General features: G+C 47.8%; 2 protein-coding genes across 10 annotated transcripts in view; both read left to right on the top strand.

The window, feature by feature from the left end:
* LOC308486304 (uncharacterized protein) overlaps window positions 1–18,581 on the top strand; it is a 174,763-nt gene that overhangs the window by 105,549 nt on the left and 50,633 nt on the right. The window contains exons 2-4 of one of the 6 annotated variants that reach the window (XR_013991019.1): window positions 4,156–4,328; window positions 5,514–5,652; window positions 6,094–6,664. The exons of 4 other annotated variants lie outside the window; for them this stretch is intronic. The gene's annotated coding sequence lies outside the window, so the exon portion shown is untranslated. Of the gene's footprint in view, window positions 1–4,155; window positions 4,329–5,513; window positions 5,653–6,093; window positions 6,665–6,782; window positions 7,015–18,581 lie in introns of those variants that run through there. One more of the 6 variants, XM_081023028.1, reaches the window with a different exon arrangement.
* LOC308486423 (uncharacterized protein) overlaps window positions 16,246–18,581 on the top strand; it is a 55,121-nt gene continuing 52,785 nt past the window's right edge. Inside the window, exons 1-2 of one of the 4 annotated variants that reach the window (XM_081023266.1) lie at window positions 16,246–17,590; window positions 18,431–18,576. In XM_081023266.1, the coding sequence (XP_080879392.1) occupies window positions 16,417–17,130 (714 nt within the window). In that variant the 5' untranslated portion in view covers window positions 16,246–16,416 and the 3' untranslated portion in view covers window positions 17,131–17,590; window positions 18,431–18,576. Of the gene's footprint in view, window positions 18,112–18,430; window positions 18,577–18,581 lie in introns of those variants that run through there. The other 3 variants (XM_081023263.1, XM_081023265.1, XM_081023264.1) reach the window with 3 other exon arrangements.

Raw genomic sequence — 18,581 nt, 5'->3', positions numbered from 1 at the left:
AGTCACGAGAGGAGGACCTGCCGTTTCCGCAACGCAGAGTGCAGGCAGTGCAGAAAATCGGGACACATCGCCCGGGTGTGTCGGGCTCGGCCCACCCGACACCAGGCATCAGATGACCAATCCAAGAGCCCCAGGTCCCGGGGCCCAACGCACCAAGGCAACTCGACGGAGCTCACGGACTTCCAGGTATACCAGTTGCCCCACCCCAACGTAGAGAAAATTTATGTAGAGGTACAGATAGAGGGGGCCCCATGCCGCATGGAGCTTGACACGGGTTCAACTCTATCCATAATCTCGGCAAGGACCTTAAGGAAACTGTGTCCCACTGGGGGTCCCAAACTCAGGCCGGCCCCATTCACCCTCCGGGACTTCCAGAAACGTAAGGTCCCCACAATGGGGGTGGGGACCTTCAGGGTGCAATACCGAGGGCGGACGCGGCAACTGGACTTGCTTGTGGTCAAGGGCCCCTACATTAGCTTACTGGGATTGGCATGGTTTGGACCACTGGGGCTAGCTGTCACCGGGGTGAACCACACTAGCTTACAAGTGGACGTGGACGCCATATGCAAGGAATTTCCAGGGGTTTTCGATGGGAAATTGGGACAGTATACGGGCCCCCCCATTGCGCTACAGCTTGACCCCGCAGTACGACCGGTCAGGCTCAAGGCCCGCCGGGTCCCGTTCGCCTTGAAACCCCGTATAGACGAGGAATTGGACCGACTCGTAGAGCAAGGAGTGCTGGAGCCGGTGCCTAATGCTCCCTGGGAAACCCCAATCGTCACACCCGTCAAGCCTAATGGTTCGGTCCGCATCTGCGCAGACTACAAATGTACCATAAACAAGGCCCTCACGGCCCACGCATACCCAGTGCCAGTGGTCAGCCATGTCCTTGCCACCCTGGCTGGGTCGAAAATTTTTGGCAAGCTGGACTTGGCCCAAGCATATCAACAGCTGCCAGTAGATGAGGCCACAGCAGAGGCACAGACGATTGTGACGCACAGAGGAGCGTTCAGGGTAAAGCGGCTGCAATTCGGTGTCAGCGTGGCACCAGGCATATTCCAGAATATAATGGACTCTCTCCTTAAAGGGATTCCTGGCGTCACCCCCTTCTTCGATGATGTGTTGATTGCCGGCCCCACACCAGAGGAGTTTGAGGACCGCCTCCGCACCGTTCTGCACCGTTTCCAGACGGCGGGTCTCAAGGTGAAGCGGGAAAAATGTCTACTAGGAGTGCCTCAGGTGGACTTTCTGGGATTTATGGTGGACGCAGAAGGGGTCCACCCGACTGGGGACAAGGTACGGGCCATTTGTGATGCCCCAGCGCCCGAGAGCAAGACTGAACTTCAGGCCTTCTTGGGACTATTGAACTTTTACCATTCCTTCCTTCCCCACAAGGCGGCGGTAGCGGAGCCCCTACACAGACTCCTGGACAAGCGGGCCCCTTGGGTGTGGGGCCAGCGCCAGGAGGCCGCATTCCAGGCAGTCAAGGACTTGCTTGTCTCAAACTCGGTCTTGGCACACTTCGACGAGAGGCTGCCGGTGGTGCTAGCATGCGACGCCTCACCCTATGGCATTGGAGCTGTCCTGGGGCACCAACTCCCGGATGGAAGAGAGGTACCGGTGGCGTACTTTTCCCAGACACTCAACACAACCGAGCGGAACTACTCGCAAATCGACAAGGAGGGTCTGGCAATCGTAAAGGGAGTAAAAAAATTCCATGATTTCTTGTACGGGCGGCCCTTCACCGTGGTGACTGACCACAAGCCGTTGCTTGGCTTGTTTGCCCCCGAAAAGCAGACCCCCCAAGTGCTGTCTCCTCGCGTCCTCAGGTGGTCAATTTTCCTTGCCAGCTACCAGTATGCACTGATTCACCGACCTGGGAAGGCGATGGGCCATGCGGACGCCCTCAGCAGGCTACCACTACCGGAAACAGGCCCTGACCCAGCACCTGCACAAGAGGTTATGAGCCTGGAGCTGCTTCCCGACCGCCCCATTCAGGCACAAGAAGTTGCACACCATTCCAAGAAAGATAGGGTCATCTCCCGGGTCCTGGACTGGGTGTGGAGGGGATGGCCCAGCAGCAGCCCCGGGCCAGAATTCGCCGGCTACACAACCCGCAAACATGAACTGTCGGCCCACAAGGGGTGCCTGTTATGGGGAAGCAGAGTCGTTGTTCCCCAGCCCCTCTGCAAAAGGGTCCTCACAGCCCTACACGAGACACATCCAGGGGTAGTAAGAATGAAGGCCCTTGCCAGGAGTTATGTGTGGTGGCCGGGGATTGATGGAGAGATAGAGGCCTGGGTCAAACACTGCCAGGCCTGCCAAGAATCCCGCCCAGATCCCCCAAGGGCCCCAGTCCAGTCCTGGGAGTCCGCCCGAGCACCATGGTCACGCCTGCATGTGGATTTCGCTGGCCCCTTTCAGGGGAAAACATTCTTCATAGTGGTGGACTCCTACACCAAATGGCTGGAAGTCGCACTGGTACCGTCCACTTCCACGTCCGCAGCCATCCGGGTACTACGCAGGCTGTTTGCAACCCACGGGCTCCCTGACACTCTCGTCTCAGACAACGGGACTGCATTTACGTCAGGAGAATTCCAAACCTTCACAGCGCAGAACGCCATCCGCCACATCCGTTCGGCGCCGTTCCACCCTGCCACCAATGGCCAAGCAGAACGCATGGTGCGGACCACCAAGGACACCCTTCGCCGCATGACGCAAGGGGACTGGGAGTACCGCCTTGCCACATTCCTTCTAGCACAGCACAGCACCCCCAGCTCAACGACTGGCCGGAGCCCCGCTGAACTACTAATGGGTCGGCGCCTTGCAATCAGATTGGACCGCCTTCACCCCGATAGAGCTCAGGATGAGGTAGTGGTGGGGGAAGGCAGGAACCCCCGGACCTTCGAGGCCCAGGACCCAGTGTACGCAAAGAATTTTGGGGCAGGCCCAGCATGGGTACCCGCCACAATCACCAGGGTCACTGGCCCCGTGTCGTACGAGGTGCTAACGGATGGGGGGCAATGCTGGCGCCGCCACTGCGACCAGATACGGCGACGATTCCCGGGAGAAAACCAGGAGGAGGACAGGTCAGAGGAGTCCCAAGGGAACAGCGGGGCAGTGAGGCCCATAGAGCAGGAGGGGCCAGCAGGAGAGGCAGAATCAGTAAATACAGAGAGGACCCGTGAGGCCGAAAGGACACCGGAACCAGAACCACGACTGAGCGAGCCGGTTGCACCAGACCAAACAGCCGCATCACAGCCAGCATCCTTGGAACACGAGCCAGAACCCGGAGCCCGGACCAGGGAACACCCCAGGCCACAACGCACACGTAGGCCGCCGGCATACCTTGAGGACTATGAATGCGACCTCCCGGGCAGGACTGGAACTTAGAGGGGAGGGGTGTTATGTACTGAGTTGAATAGGATCCAAACTGTAGCAGTCTGATTGGTCCTAGAACAATAGGATCCAAAAGGCAGCAGTCTGATTGGTCCTAGAACAATAGGATTCAGAATGCAGCAGTCTGATTGGTCCTAGAACAATGCAGCAGTATGATTGGTTGGCAGGAACCACCCAATCCTGCTCCAGATAGAAGTGAATCCACAACCTGATTGGCTTACAGTAGAATTCCAGAATTAGCCAATCATGTGCAGCCCATTGTGTAAATAATGTATATAAAGCAGATACTGTGAGGGGACAATTATTCATTCCTCCTCACCACTATGAGCTGAATAAAGAGCATGAAATCACTTTGCGACTCTGAGTATATTTCACCCCCCCTTCAAGGCGACCAGAGAGGGATCCCTGGAAAGTGGGGGGTCCTGTCTCCTCACCCTTCTTTCCTGCAATCTCCATCCTCTTCCGACCCCATAAGTCCCTGCCCTGTCCGGACGCAGCACTTCTGCCCAGTCCAACCATTGGTCCCCTGGAGAGGAGAGGAAATCCCCAGAGAAAGAGGGGAGAGGAGGGGCCTTCTCAGAAGCGGCTCTTGGTTTCCACAATCCCACCCAGGAAGCAGCCAGAAACCTTTTCCTCTCTCTCAGGCCAATGTACACCTGTCATCAGAAACAGGGGTGCAGAGTCCATGGAATGGCTCTCAGAATTGATACAGAAGTTGCACCTCAAAAGCATTTCTGTTCCTCTTATTCTTCATAGGCAATGTCAGAGTGACTGACAAGCTGAGATACAACCCATCATCATCCCATGACAGTGACTGCATGAATCTTCCCAGTCAAGGGACCCATTTTCATGATAGACAGTGCCTGTGGCTGGAGGCTCTACACACCGGGTGTGCCTGTGCAGGCCAAAGACTGCCAGTGTTAGCACAGGTGAGGTGTGTGTCATTCCCAAATTTACAGACTGTATGTGAATGAGAGTTTGTGGGTGGGATTATAATTTACGGCAACCCTGTGATTTTCTCTGCCCATAACATTTCGTAAGCTAATATTGCAGTAAAAATTCCAAAATAACTACAAAAAATTACAAGATAATAATAATAGTACAGTGGTACGTCGGGTTAAGAAGTGAATTCGTTCTGGAGGTCCGTTCTTAACCTGAAACTGTTCTTAACCTGAAGCACCACTTTAGCTAATGGGGCCACCACGCCGCTGGAGCACGATTTCTGTCCTCATCCTGAAGCAAAGTTCTTAACTAAAAGTACTATTTCTTGGTTAGCAGAGTCTGTAACCTGAAGCTCCTGTAACCCGAGGTACCACTCTAGACGTTATAGTATTAGTATTTTCCCCCAGCCACTCTGGGCAGCTTCCAGTACATATAGTTAAAGGTAAAGGGACCCCTGACCATTAGGTCCAGTCGTGGCCAACTCTGGGGTTGCAGCACTCATCTCGCTTTATTGGCTGAGGGAGCTTGCGTACAGCTTCCGGGTCATGTGGCCAGCATGACTAAGCCGCTTCTGGCAAACCAGAGCAGCGCACGGAAATGCCGTTTACCTTCCCGCCGGAGCGTTACCTACCGTATTTTTCGCTCTATAAGACACACCTAGTTTTGGGGGGAGGAATCCAAGAAAAAAAGATTTTTGAATCCCAGAAGCCAGAACAGCAAGAGGAATCTGGCTTCTGGGATACTGTGTGGCTGTTCTGGCTTCTGGGATAACAGCGCCAAGGGCAGCAGGATGAAGAGGCTAAGGCAGAAGCCAGAACAGGCGCCTCGCTGAAGGGGCGCTGCACAGTTCTCCCTCTTTGCGCAGCCGGAGACTGATAAGCATAACAGGATCCAAAAATAGCAAAAATGTAACTCTGACTTAGCATTCCAAAACAGCACTCAAGTAAGAAACAGACAAGCATAGTAGAGTAATATCAGAATATGAAGTGGGAGCAGGCGCATTTCAATACTGTAATTTATATATAATTCAATGTCAGAGTAACCCTGGGACTAGATAACAAGCCTCCAGCTGGACGTGCCCCATCTGCCCTTCACTTTCCTCTTCCGCACGGGCAGAATCTGCCTTCTGGACTGTGGGATTCACGGTTGTTCTCCTCCTCTCCATCCACCAGGGCTTGACTTCAGGTGCAGCAGAATTCCCCAGCCCCCCAAGGATTTGAGACCCATCAGCTTTCCTCACCTGGTTTAGCCGGCCGGTTGAAGCCTTTGCTTGAACCCCTGTTGCATGCTGACAGCTTCTGGAAGCCACAGGTGAGAGCTGAGTGCAGGGTGGGGACCAAGGGTGGAAAAATGACCCCAGAAGGTGTAGGACATGTCCCCCACCAAAGGAACTACTGCTCCCCAACACCCCATGACGATCTAGATTCAGGTAGGTAGCCGTATTGGTCTGAAGCACTTGAAATAAAAAATTAAAAAATAGTCCAGTAGCACCTTAGAGACCAGCTAATTTTGTTCTAGGTATAAGCTTTTGTGTGCATGCACACTTCTTCAGATACACTGACACAGATGTCACCAGACCCTTGTATATCGTGGGAGGCTGGGTTGGGGTTTTTCTCAGAAAGGTACTCCTACTACCATCTCACACTACCCTTCACTATATGAAGAAGTGTGCATGCACACGAAAGCTTATACCTAGAAAATCTTAGTTGGTCCCTAAGGTGCTGCTGTTGTTGTTGTTGTTTATTCGTTTAGTCGTGTCCGACTCTTCGTGACCCCCTGGACCAGAGCACGCCAGGCACTCCTGTCTTCTACTGCCTCCCGCAGTTTGGTCAAACTCATGCTGGTAGCTTCGAGAACACTGTCCAACCATCTCGTCTTCCGTTGTCTCCTTCTCCTTGTGCCCTCCATCTTTCCCAACATCAGGGTCTTTTCCAGGGAGTCTTCTCTTCACATGAGGTGGCCAGAGTCTTGGAGCCTCAGCTTCAGGATCTGTCCTTCCAGTGAGCACTCAGGACTGATTTCCTTCAGAATGGATAGGTTTGATCTTCTTGCAGTCCATGGGACTCTCAAGAGTCTCCTCCAGCACCATAATTCAAAGCATCCATTCTTTTGCGATAAGCCTTCTTTATGGTCCAGCTCTCACTTCCATACATCACTACTGGAAAAACCATAGCTTTAACTATACGGACCTTTGTTGGCAAGGTGAGGTCTCTGCTTTTTAAGATGCTGTCTAGGTTTCTCATTGCTTTTCTCCCAGGACCCTAAGGTGCTACTGGACTATTTTTGTTAATTTTTTACTTCAACTGTGTCAGACCAAAATGGCTACCTACCATGAATATCCTGCCTTTCAGTGCCAGATTAGGATAGTCCTCTGTCAGAAGACAAGCACAGGATCAGGCAGCACATCATCATTATAAAGAACCATTGGTGTGGGTGTTTCTGTCTGGGATTCCCATGTGCCATCTGCTTTCCTTCTGCTTCTCCTGCTCTCTCCATGCAATGCAAGGCATGTAGACAGAGGTCCATCTCCCAGAACAGGAGCTTCCCTGAGCACCCATTCAGCTGACCCCAAGCACCAAGCCTTGTCACTAGTTCTCTGACTGACCCAGACCACAGTCCCCAGAAAAGACGTAGACCTGGCTCTCCCAAAATGGTCCATATGGACCTCCTGAGGTCAGTGGGACTGTGCAGGTGATTCATGAAGATCTAGAGGTGGAAACGGGGGCAGCCACTTGATTTGAAAGGCAGTCCCACAGGACAACAGTATTCCAAGATCATGCTGTGTTATTAAAGATGATTGAGGATTATGAAAGGTTGCTGATGCATTACTACCATTTGACACCTTACCATTTTCATTTCCTAAAAATTGGGAACATGGGTAGGACATGGGAGAATGTAGGAGATGTTTAAATAGGAGAAGGTGCTAATGGCGGTTGATGGGCCCTTTTTTCTGTGTTGTCTTTCCTGAAACCCAAACAGGATTTCCTTTCTGCCCGCTCTGAAAAAGGTGATGGAGAAGACAGAATTGCAGGGGACAGGGCACCTTTCATTTCATTAGGAATAGCCATTAAAATGTGTGAAATGTGGAATATGCTTCACTGAATGAGCACACATAGTTCACATCAACGAACAGAAAAAGGAAAGAACCCATTTAAAGGTATCGAGTGCGGAAAGAGCTTGTGTTTCAATGCAAAACTTAGAAGACACCAGTGGACTCACACAGAGAGAAAACTCACACAGAGAGTATGGGAAGAACTTCAGTCAGAGTGGAAACCTTAAATTGCACAAACGGACTCACACAGGGGGGAAACCATATGAATGTATGGAGTGTGGAAAGGAATTTAGTAATAGTGGAAACCTTGGAAGACATCAACGGGAACACATAGGGGAGAAACTTTATAAATGTATTGAGTGTGGAAAGAGTTTTAGTGATAATGGAAAACTTAGAAGACATCAATGGACTCACACAGAGGAGAAACCATTTAAATGTATAAAGTGTGGAAACGTCTACAGTCAGAGTGGACACCTGAGAAGACATCAACGTACTCACACAGGGGAGAAACCATTTCAATGTATGGAGTGTGGAAAGAGCTTTAGTGATAGTGCAAGCCTTAGCAGACATCAACAGACTCACACAGGGATGAAACCTTTTAAATGTATGGAGTGTGGAAAGAGCTTCAGTTATAGTGGAAACCTTAGAAGACATCAACATGCTCACATCGGTAAGAAACAATTTAAATGTATGGAGTGCGGAAAGAGCTTTAGTGATAATGGAAAACTTAGAACTCATCAACGGACTCACACGGAAGAAACCATTTAAAAGTATGGAGTAAATACTAAATGATTCACTCTGAGTGGAAATCTGAGAAAACATCAGCAGACACACAGGGGAGAAACCATTTAAAGGTATGGACTGTAGAAGGAGCTTCAGTCAGAGTGGAAGCCTTGATTTATGTCAACAAACTCACACAAAAGACAACCCATATAAATATCAGGAAATTAGATAGAGGTTCACTCTTAGTGGAAGTTCAAAATCAACAGACTCATGGACAGGAGAAGCAGTTTAAATGAAAAGACTGCAAAAAGTGCTTTATTTATATTGGAGTGATTAAGAAACATCTAGGGACTCTCACATGGGAGAACCCATTTAGATGTATGGAGTGTGGGACGCCTTCCTCTCAGAGTCCGCCCTGAGCAATGAATTCAGCAGGAAATCATTCCTAAAAGCATGAGGTATATTTGATGTTCTGGTGTTTATATGTTAAACTGTATAATAATGAAATAATGAAGGCAACATCTCACAATCATGAGTATAATTTTAGATGAAAGTACCTTTGGTTTTTGCACCAAACTCTGTCACCCCCCCACCGCATGATCTCCAAGCACTTCTTCTTCACCAGAACTTCATCGCTGCCTCCTGCCCTGCGCGTTCTGAAGAAAACTTGAAATACTGAAATTGAATGGGAGATTTTCCCCAAGCCTAATTTCAAGAGGGGAAAGGAGGGGCTGCAGGTACCAGGGAAATCTCCTGGGGGGGTCATCTTCACTCATGAACCCCATAGGGCAACCAAAGAGCTCCTGCTTATTCCAGGGTTTGGGAAAGAGTGTATTTTTCCATAGTCCCAGAAGTCTTGCTTTAATCATGCTACTCGGGAGTTTTCCTACCAGAGGACCACAGTGCTGTGGCTGCTGTTGTTGTCATGGACTGGCTGGTGGGGGGAGGCACCAGCTGGGGGACTCACAAGGGAAGAAGGCTCAGAGCCCAGGGACTTGTGGTGCGATGGCAATAAGCCGAAAGAGGGAAAAAGGGGAGCAGACCGGAAGGGGAGATGCAGTATGAGATTCCAAATTCTTTGTATATGTGTGTAATTTAAATCAATAAATATTATTTTAAAAAATAAATAAATTTGTGGCCGGCCTGATCAAGCGTTGCTTCCTCTGGTTAGCCCCGCTGGAACTCCAGTTCATTCCAGACCCTGGGGTCTCCAGAGGACTGGTGGCTCCTCCTGGCAAATGGCCTGCTGCACGCTGTATCACCAGTCCTTCCTTGCCCCCAGAATCTGGGCAACCGAAGGTTCCATCTGGGGTGCCATCTGTTGTAAACAAAAGCTGCCCTTCTTCCCTTATGGGGGACACAAGAGCCCTTTATAGAGTCCCTTGTGGGTTCTCCATCGGTAGGAGGAAATAACAGAGACATCCAGAGACTATTGAGAAGCAAAGCAGCTAGTAAGCCTGATCTTTATTGATCTGCTCCAACAGGGTGCTCCCCTGAGGAGGACCCCCAACCAAGGTGTGCCAGCCCTTATATAGACATTTTAAATTCCCTGACCTGGAGCTCCAGACCACCCCTTCATTCATCACAGGAGGGGCGTAACCCCAGACCACCCCCCCACAAACATCATACCTACATCACAGAAAAGGCGGTCCACAACAGAAATGTGAATGTTGTTGTTTTTCCTGTCTGCCAGGTTATCTGATAATGGCTTATCTGATTCCCTTTCCTGGTAGTCTGGCCATTCCTTTGAGATCGTGATTACCCAATTCCTGAGACAATGGGAAGGTTCCCTCACCCGCTCCCTCCTTGCAGAGAAAACATTTGGTCAGTTTGGGAGTCTAAATGGTTTCAGGGCGGTCTTCCTGTGCTGCTCCAGACATGTGGTTGACATATCTATGTATGTGCTTGGTAGGTACATTTATGAACATTTATTATCTATATAAGACATTGTTACGGAAAATCTAGGTGTGAGGCTGCTCTGCCACCCAGCTCGTCGGACTGAGTCTGTGCGTCCCTGCAGAACAAAAGGAGCGCAGCCAGAGACCGAAGCATTCATTCAGCTAATATTCTCCTTTCCCTTCCTGCCCCACAAGAAACACTCTGTGAGGTGAGTGGGGCTGAGAGACTTCAGAGAAGTGTGACTGGCCCAAGGTCACCCAGCAGCTACATGTGGAGGAGCGGAGACGGGAACCCGGTTCCCCATATTACGAATCTACGGCTCTTAACCACCACACCCGACTGGCTCTCGACAAGACACTCCGGTTACCACCACAACTCCTCCCTCAACCCCTCCTCTTTGTGATGTGTCAATGATGTAGTCATGATGGAGTCTTGGGGGTGTAGCATGGGGGATTAGGAGCTAATAAAAGTTGGGGTCTTCTTTTGTTGGGGGCTTCCATCTTGCTCCACCTGGTGGCAGGTGGGAGTCCTGTGGCGACAGTCTTCAATCAAGACCAAGCTGACTGGCTGCTGTTTTGCTCTCCTCTTCCTGGCTGGTCTTGTTTCTTGTCCAAGGGATCCCTCAGATTTTGGAATCTGCTTCTTGCTACAATTGTATCGGCTGCTTTTCTGAGCCTCTTGGCTGTTGTGCATGGACGGTGCCTGTGTCCACGGTCCTTGTCCTGGCCTGAGTCAGAGGCTGGGGTGAGGAGCTGGGATTTGGGGGGGTCGTTTAGCTGCCCCCCGTTCCTCGTTTGAACAGCGCCAAGACCTAAAACACGGAGGGATCTAAGCTCGTGGGGTGGGAGAGGGGAGGATGTTGCAATGCAAACCTTGTAGAGGGACGGGACCCACTTTGCAGCTGGATCTCCGGAACCTTCTCCTTGCCCCCCTGAATTCTTTCCCTCCCCTCCCAGCACATCCTCCTCTCACCCCGCCCCCACAACCCCAGATCCCGCCCCCAAACATCACACCCCTTCCTCCTCCTCCAATCTGGCTTCTGCTCCAGGAATGTGGGGGGGGGTGAGCCCCCTCCCAACCTTCTCCCGGAAGTGGAGTTTCCACTCCGGATTGCTGCTCTGCCCCGTAGCTCTTGGGGGGGGCGCTTTCGGAAAGGGGAGGGAGGAGGCAGGGGACACCCCCACCCTTCGTGTATGTTGCAGGAAAGGAGAATCGGGAGCGAGGACAAAAAGGTAAAGGGGTCCCGGGGGGGGGAGAGGGGAGAAGAGTGTCAGCATCGCCCTTGAGCCAGTGCACCAACTGGACTCATGCACCTCAACCCCGACTGGGCTAGGCGAGCTGGGTAGCACCGCCAGAGACCTCCTTTCTCACAGGAACAGGTCACAGTGCTGTGGATTCACAGCTTAGAGCTGAGAGCACCGGATTCACCGTCTCAATAATACAGTCATTGCGCAGCAGAGTTTTGCAGAGTCTTGCAGAGTATAAACCACTCGAAAAAAAGCCCAGAATAAAATTTAAGATATTAACTGATGCTAAAGAAAGAGGGGGGTTTGCCCTGCCGGACCTGAAATTATACTATGAGTCGGCGGCTTTCTGCTGGCTGAAAGACTGGCTACTTCTTGAAAACACGAACATTTTAGATTTGGAAGGGTTCAATAATAGGTTTGGTTGGCATGCATATATTTGGTATGACAAGGTAAAAATTCATAAAGGTTTCAAAAATCATATTGTTAGGAAAGCTTTGTACAATGTTTGGATTAGATACAAGGATTTGTTGGAAAACAAAACTCCTAGGTGGTTGTCACCAATGGAAGCTAGAGAGGTGAAAAAGCTTAATATGGAAGCCAAATGGCCTAAATATTGTGAAATTTTGGAACAAGAGGGTGAAAAAGTGAAACTACAAAGTTATGAGAAGTTGAAGTCCAAAGTAAGAGACTGGCTTCATTATTTTCAGATTAATGAGATGTTTAAACAAGACAGGAAAACTGGCTTCCAGGTGGAGAGATCAAAACTAGAAACTGAATTGTTAGAACCCAATACTAAGAATTTGTCAAGAATGTACAACTTGCTGTTGAAGTGGAACACACAGGATGAAATAGTTAAATCAGCTAAGATTAAATGGGCACAAGACATTGGTCATGACATTATGTTTGCTGACTGGGAACAGTTATGGACCACTGGTATTAAATTTACGGCATGTAATGCCCTAAGAGAGAATATTATGAAAATGATCTATCAGTGGTACATGACCCCAGTCAAGCTTGCAAAAATATATCATACGCCCAATAATAAATGTTGGAAATGTAATAAAGCTGAAGGTACTTTCTATCATCTTTGGTGGACATGCCCAAAGATTAAGGCTTTCTGGGAAATGATCTATAATGAAATCAAGAAGGTTCTTAAGTGCACCTTTCACAAGAAACCAGAGGCTTTTCTCTTGGGTATGGTCGGCCAAATGGTACCAAGGAAAGATAAGACCTTTTTTATGTATGCTACAACAGCAGCAAGAGTTCTTATAGCAAAGTATTGGAAGACACAAGAACTACCCACACTGGAAGAATGGCAGATGAAGGTGATTGACTATATGGGACTAGCCGAGATGACTGGCAGAATCCGCGACCAAGGAAGAGAAACGGTGGATGAAGATTGGAAGAAATTTAAAACTTATCTTAAAAATTATTATAAGATTAATGAATGCTAAAAATGTCAAGGGTAATGTAAACCTAGATTACAGCTGTAAATGATTGGGTAAAATAAGAAGAAACAGAAAAAAGTTTAAAAATTGGCAGAAGTGAGGGGTTGCTGGAAAAATTATTAACTAGAGATGCAGAAAAGGGAGACATGGGGAAGTCGGTGAAAGAGGGTTAATGAAAAGAGGGTTATGAACTTATATGTGTTCTATATGTTGTGTTTGTTCATGTATTGTGTTGAGTATGTTTAAAAATTTATGTTGGAAAACAAATAAAAATTTATTTTTTAAAAAAATAAACCACTCGAAGAGCAGCTCTGTAGAATATCTTCCTTTTATTCTGTAACTACAACTATGATACAAAACTATATACAGAGCTGAATATTCTAAGCATAAATCAATGCTACATTGAGAGTCTGCAGCTGCACTTAGCAGCAACCTTATCTCTACGATCTCTAACACTCTCTCTCTCTCTCTCTCTGATACACTGACTGACTGACTCTCTCACACACACACAGATGTGGTGCTGGGCAGAATAAGTAGATAGCAGGACACGCCTCCTCCTCTCTGGAGAGTCAGCAGAGACCATCAGGAGATCATCAGGAGATTCTTGGGTATGGGAGGGGTGAAATCTCATCATCCTCCCCCATTTCATCCGACCATTCAAGAATCTTTTACATGACTGCAATTTGCACACACACTCCAAAAGTTGTTCTCTGCTTACAACCTTGGTTTACATATTTGCAGGTATCTCTTTCCCCCCTTATCTAAGACACTTTTATCACATCATTAAACAGTTACTACAACCACTCTGTGTCCATTAGGAAAGAGTTAAAACATAAATCTCAACCTGTAGTTTACACAAAATACACATTGTGAACACACAAAAGAATAAGCAGCTTCTGGAAAAATCTTCACACACATTTCTTCCTCTCAGATACAAATTGACATCACTAATTAGGCAGATTTGAACAAACCATTTTTCAGAACTCAAACACACGCTTGCTCCTTCAAATATCAGGTAAGGAAATAAATAAAGCGTTTTGTGCTACTACTCTCAACATACTTCATGTCTGGTTTAAAAACCCCACCAGAGTTGCTCGTGACCGCAGTCTTTGCAAACTCTTCAGAAAACCTTTTCGGTGGTACACCCTTGGTTGTTCTCTCGGATCTGCGCAAAACTCTCTGATCCTCTTGTTCTGGTGCTTCCTCTTTGGGAGAATGGGGAGCTAAAGTATATGAAGCTGCTAAGTCTGAATCAGCGTCAGACTCACCTGAGGCTTTTGGGCTCTGATAATCTGTGCCATCATCTGGAACTACATTGGCATCAGAATTATCAATCACATCAGAACTTGCCTCCCTCTTAACTTTCTTTGCCCCTTTTGCACCATCATCACAAATGGGATGGCACTGAAATACGCCAACTCTGTCCCATTGTGGATTGTCGTCAATACTCCTGGTCAGCCTTATTATTTTTGTGTCTGTGATCAGGACACGATAAGACCCTTTCTCATACCCCAGGAAAACACCATGTTCTCCACGCTTGCTCAGTTTGTCACCCTGTGAGGTGTGCACCCAAACCTCCGAACCAAAATTTTTTAAAATGCTTTACACATGGCTTTCTTCTGTGAAGCATCTCATATGGGGTGCAATTTACTGCGGACTGGTACCTTCTGTTATACACGTGACAGAAAAACAAAAGAGCTTCGGCCCAAAAGGGATTGGGCAGCCCCGAATCATGTAATAGTGTTCTGATTCCTTGCTGCAGGGTCTGGTTTATTCTCTCACATAAACCATTCTGCCAGGGTGATCTGGGCGTGGCAGTCCTATGCTCAATGCCCTGTTCAGAAAGAAAAGCCTCAAACTCTTCTGAACAAAACTCTCCACCCCTGTCTGTGAAAATACAACGTACATTCTCATTATGTACATTCCTGAGCCATTTACAAAACTGAAGAAACTTAGTAAAGGCTTCAGACTTTTTCTGCAGCATATAGACCCAAACATATTTCGAATAGGAGTCTATCAGAACCATGAAAAACCTTGAATTGCCTCTAGAGAGCGCTAGAGGCCCCACTAAGTCTGCATGAATGACTTCGTATGGTTTCTTGGCCTCTCTCCCAGACTCTGTACCTTTGGGAGCTTGCCTTGCCTTACTCTCAGCACAAGAAACACATTTCATGTGGTAGGGACATTCTTTCAACTTCATACCCTGAACCATATCAGGCATTTTTGCCACAGCCTGGAAATTCAAATGACCATAAACACGGTGGTAGTAATGAATACATCGGTCATGCATCTTCTCATTCTTATTAACAGACAAATTGCAACACTCTTTCACAGTTGCTTCTGCAGTGCCTGTACCTGTAACAAAAGGCAACTGGTACAAATCATTAACACATTTTGCATATAGAATGAGCTTGCCATCTCTAAGAATTTCACAGCGAGATTTAGCAAACACCACCTTAAACCCCTGACGATCAAGCTGGGAAACACTCAACAAATTGTCCTGAATATCAGGTGCATACAGGACATTCTTAATAGTTGCATTCAGGCTCTTTAAGAACACAGTTCCCTTTGCCACACTCGTGAGAACTGTCCCATCTGCTTGATGAATTTCTTTCTCTTGCTTCTCAAGCTGAACAAAGAGATCCTTATCTTTGGCCACGTGGTTTGAACAGCCAGAGTCGATCACGAAGAAACTCCGCCCACGTTGATTGGAACAGCGAGAGATCAAGGCCTTTGAAGTAGCAGGTGCTTGGGGATTTCTTCCTCCCCCTCTGCCTCTGAAGTTTCCCTTCTTTTTTGAAGATTTCTTGCACTGGAAACTCAAATGGCCTTGTGCTCCACACGAAAAGCACTACTTTAATTTCAAAGCTTTAACAGCAGCAGTTTCACTTTCATTTTCCCCTGCTGAAGACTCAGGCACATTTTCAAGCACATTTTTAACAGCACCATTGTCCAATCTGGCTTTTCAGTGCCAGATTAGGATAGTCCTCTGTCAGAAGACAAGCACCGGATCAGGCAGCACATCATCATTATAAGGAGCCATTGGGGTGGGTGTTTCCGTCTGGGATTCCCATGTGCCATCTGCTTTCCTTCTGCTTCTCCTGCTCTCTCCATGCAATGTGAGGCATGTAGACAGAGGTCCATCTCCAAGAACAGGAGCTTCCCTGAGCACCCATTCAGCTGACCCCAAGCACCAAGCCTTGTCACTAGTTCTCTGACTGACCCAGACCACAGTCCCTGGAAGAGATGAAGGCCTGGGTCTCCCAAAATGGTCCTCCTGAGGACAGTGGGACTATACAGGTGATTCATGAAGATCTAGAGGTGGAAATGGGGGCAACCACTTGGTTTGAAAGGCAGTCCCACAGGACAACGGTATTCCAAGATCATGCTGTGTTATTAAAGAAGATCGAGGATTATGAAAGGTTGCTGATGCATTACTACCATTTGACATCATAGCATTTTTATTTCCTAAAAATTGGGAACATGGGGAGGACATGGGAGAATGTAGGAGATGTTGAAATAGGAAAAGGTGCTAATGGCGGTTGATGTGCCCTTTTTTCCCTTTGTTCTCTTTCTTGAAACCCAAACAGGATTTCCTTTCTGCCCACTCTGAAAAAGGTGATGGAGGAGACAGAATTGCAGAGGACAGGGCACCTTTCATTTCATTAGGAATAGCCATTAAAATGTGTGAAATATGCTTCACTGAATGAGCACACATAGTTCACATCAACGAACACAAAAAGGACAGAACCCATTTAAAGGTATGGAGTGTGGAAAAAGCTTCTCTTTCAATGCAACACTTAGAACACACCAGGGGACTCACAAAGAGAGAAAACGTTTTAAGTGCAGGGAGTGTGGGAAGAACTTCAGTCAGAGTGGAGACCTCAATATACATCAATGGACACACACAGGCGAGAAACCATATACATGTATGGAGTGTGAAAAGAGCTTTAGTGATAGTGGAAAGCTGAGATCACATGAACGGACTCACACAGGGGAGAAACCATATGAATGTATGGAGTGTGGAAAGGTTTTCAGTCAGAATGGAAGCCTTAGATCACATCAACGGACTCATACAGGGGAGAAACCATTTAAATGCATGGAGTGTGGAAAGAGCTTTAGTGATAATGGAAACCTTAGAAACCATGAACGGATTCACACAGGGGAGAAGCCATATAAATGTATCGATTGTGGAAAAAGATTTAGTGATAATGGAAACCTTAAAAAACATCAACGGTCTCACACAGGGATAAAACCATTTAAATGCATGGAGTGTGGAAAGAGCTTTAGTCAGAGTGGAGACCTTAGAAATCATCCACGGACTCACACAGGAGAGAAACCATGTAAATGTATGGAGTGTGGAAAGAGCTTCAGGGTTAATGGACACCTTAGACAACATCAACAGACTTACACGGGATAAACCATTTAAAGGTATGAACTGTAGAAGGAGCTTCAGTCAGAGTGGAACCCTTGATTTATGTCAACAAACTCACATAAAATACAAACCATATAAATATCAGGTAAGTAGAAAGAGGTTCACTCTTAGTGGAAGTTCAAAATCAACAGACTCACAGAGAGGAAGAACTTTAAGAGTTGAAACCCTTCAAACCATCACAAACTCAAAGAGGAGAAGCAGTTTAAATGAAAAGATTGCAAAAATTGCTTTATTTATAATGGAGTATTTAAGTAACATCTAGGGACTCTCACATGGGAGAACCCATTTAGATGTATGGAGTGTGGGATGTCTTTCTCTCAGAGTCCACTATTTTCTTCACAGAAATGAACTAAGCAGGAAATCATTCCTACAAGCATGAGGTATATGTGAAGCTCTGGTGTTTATATGTAAAACGTTATAATAATGAAGGCAACATTTCACAATGGTGAGTATAATTTTAGATGAAAGTACTTTTGGTTTTTGCACCAAACTCTGTCACCCCCCCACCGCATGATCTCCAAGCACTTCTTTTTCACCAGAACTTCATCGCTGCCTCCTGCCCTCCGCGTTCTGAAGAAAACTTGAAATACTGAAATTGAATGGGAGATTTCCCCCAAAGCCTAATTTCAAGAGGGGGAAGGAGGGGCTGTAGGTATCAGGGAAGTCTCCTGGGGGGCCCACCTTCACTCATGAACCCCACGGGGCAACCCCAGAGCTCCTGCTCATTCTGGGGTTTTAGGAAGATAGTATTTTTCCATAGTCCCAAAAGTTTTGCTTCAATCATACTACTCGGGAGTTTTCCTACCAGAGGACACAGTGCTGTGGCTGCTGTTGTTGTCATGGACTGGCTGGTGGGGGGGGGGAGGCACCAGCTGGGGGACCCACAAGGGAGGAAGGCTCAGATCCTGTTGACTGGTGGTGGGATGAGCAGAAAGAGGGAGAAAAGGGAGCAGAATGGGAAAGGAGGTGTTGCAAGCTGAGGAGGAAACGGTTTGGTGAGGTGGAACAGTCTGGGGCAGAGAGCAGTTCAGGCTCAGAGCGAGGAGAGGAGGGGGCCAGGAGACCCAGAGGAGGCCGGCTGCTGAAGCATCCAGGGAGACTCCCCCTTCTGCTCCAACCAGCTCCCCTCTCCCCTGGTCTCCTAGAGCACACAGGTAAATCCAGTTCAGACCCTATAAGCCTGTACATGATATTAAGAGGTGTTTGGGTTTTTTTCTCTCAACATGCATCACTTTAATCTCATTGACAATGAATTGTATTTTCTGCCCTTTCACGCCGTTTGGAGAGCCCCTTTTGGCTATAAATCTGCCATCCAGTCGCTTCTGCTGCGCCAACATCTGCTGGAAAAACGACCTAGGCAGAAAATTCAGAGTCGCAGCGGTTTGCCTTCCGTGTGAGGGAAAAGGAGTAATAAAGTCCAGAGACAGCTTATTCTA

Source organism: Podarcis pityusensis (assembly GCF_964106645.2).
Source record: "Podarcis pityusensis genome assembly, chromosome: 10".
NCBI classification, from domain to species: domain Eukaryota; kingdom Metazoa; phylum Chordata; class Lepidosauria; order Squamata; family Lacertidae; genus Podarcis; species Podarcis pityusensis.
The sequence above is the reverse complement of the archived record's forward strand: the minus strand, read 5'-3'. Positions and strand labels throughout refer to the sequence as shown.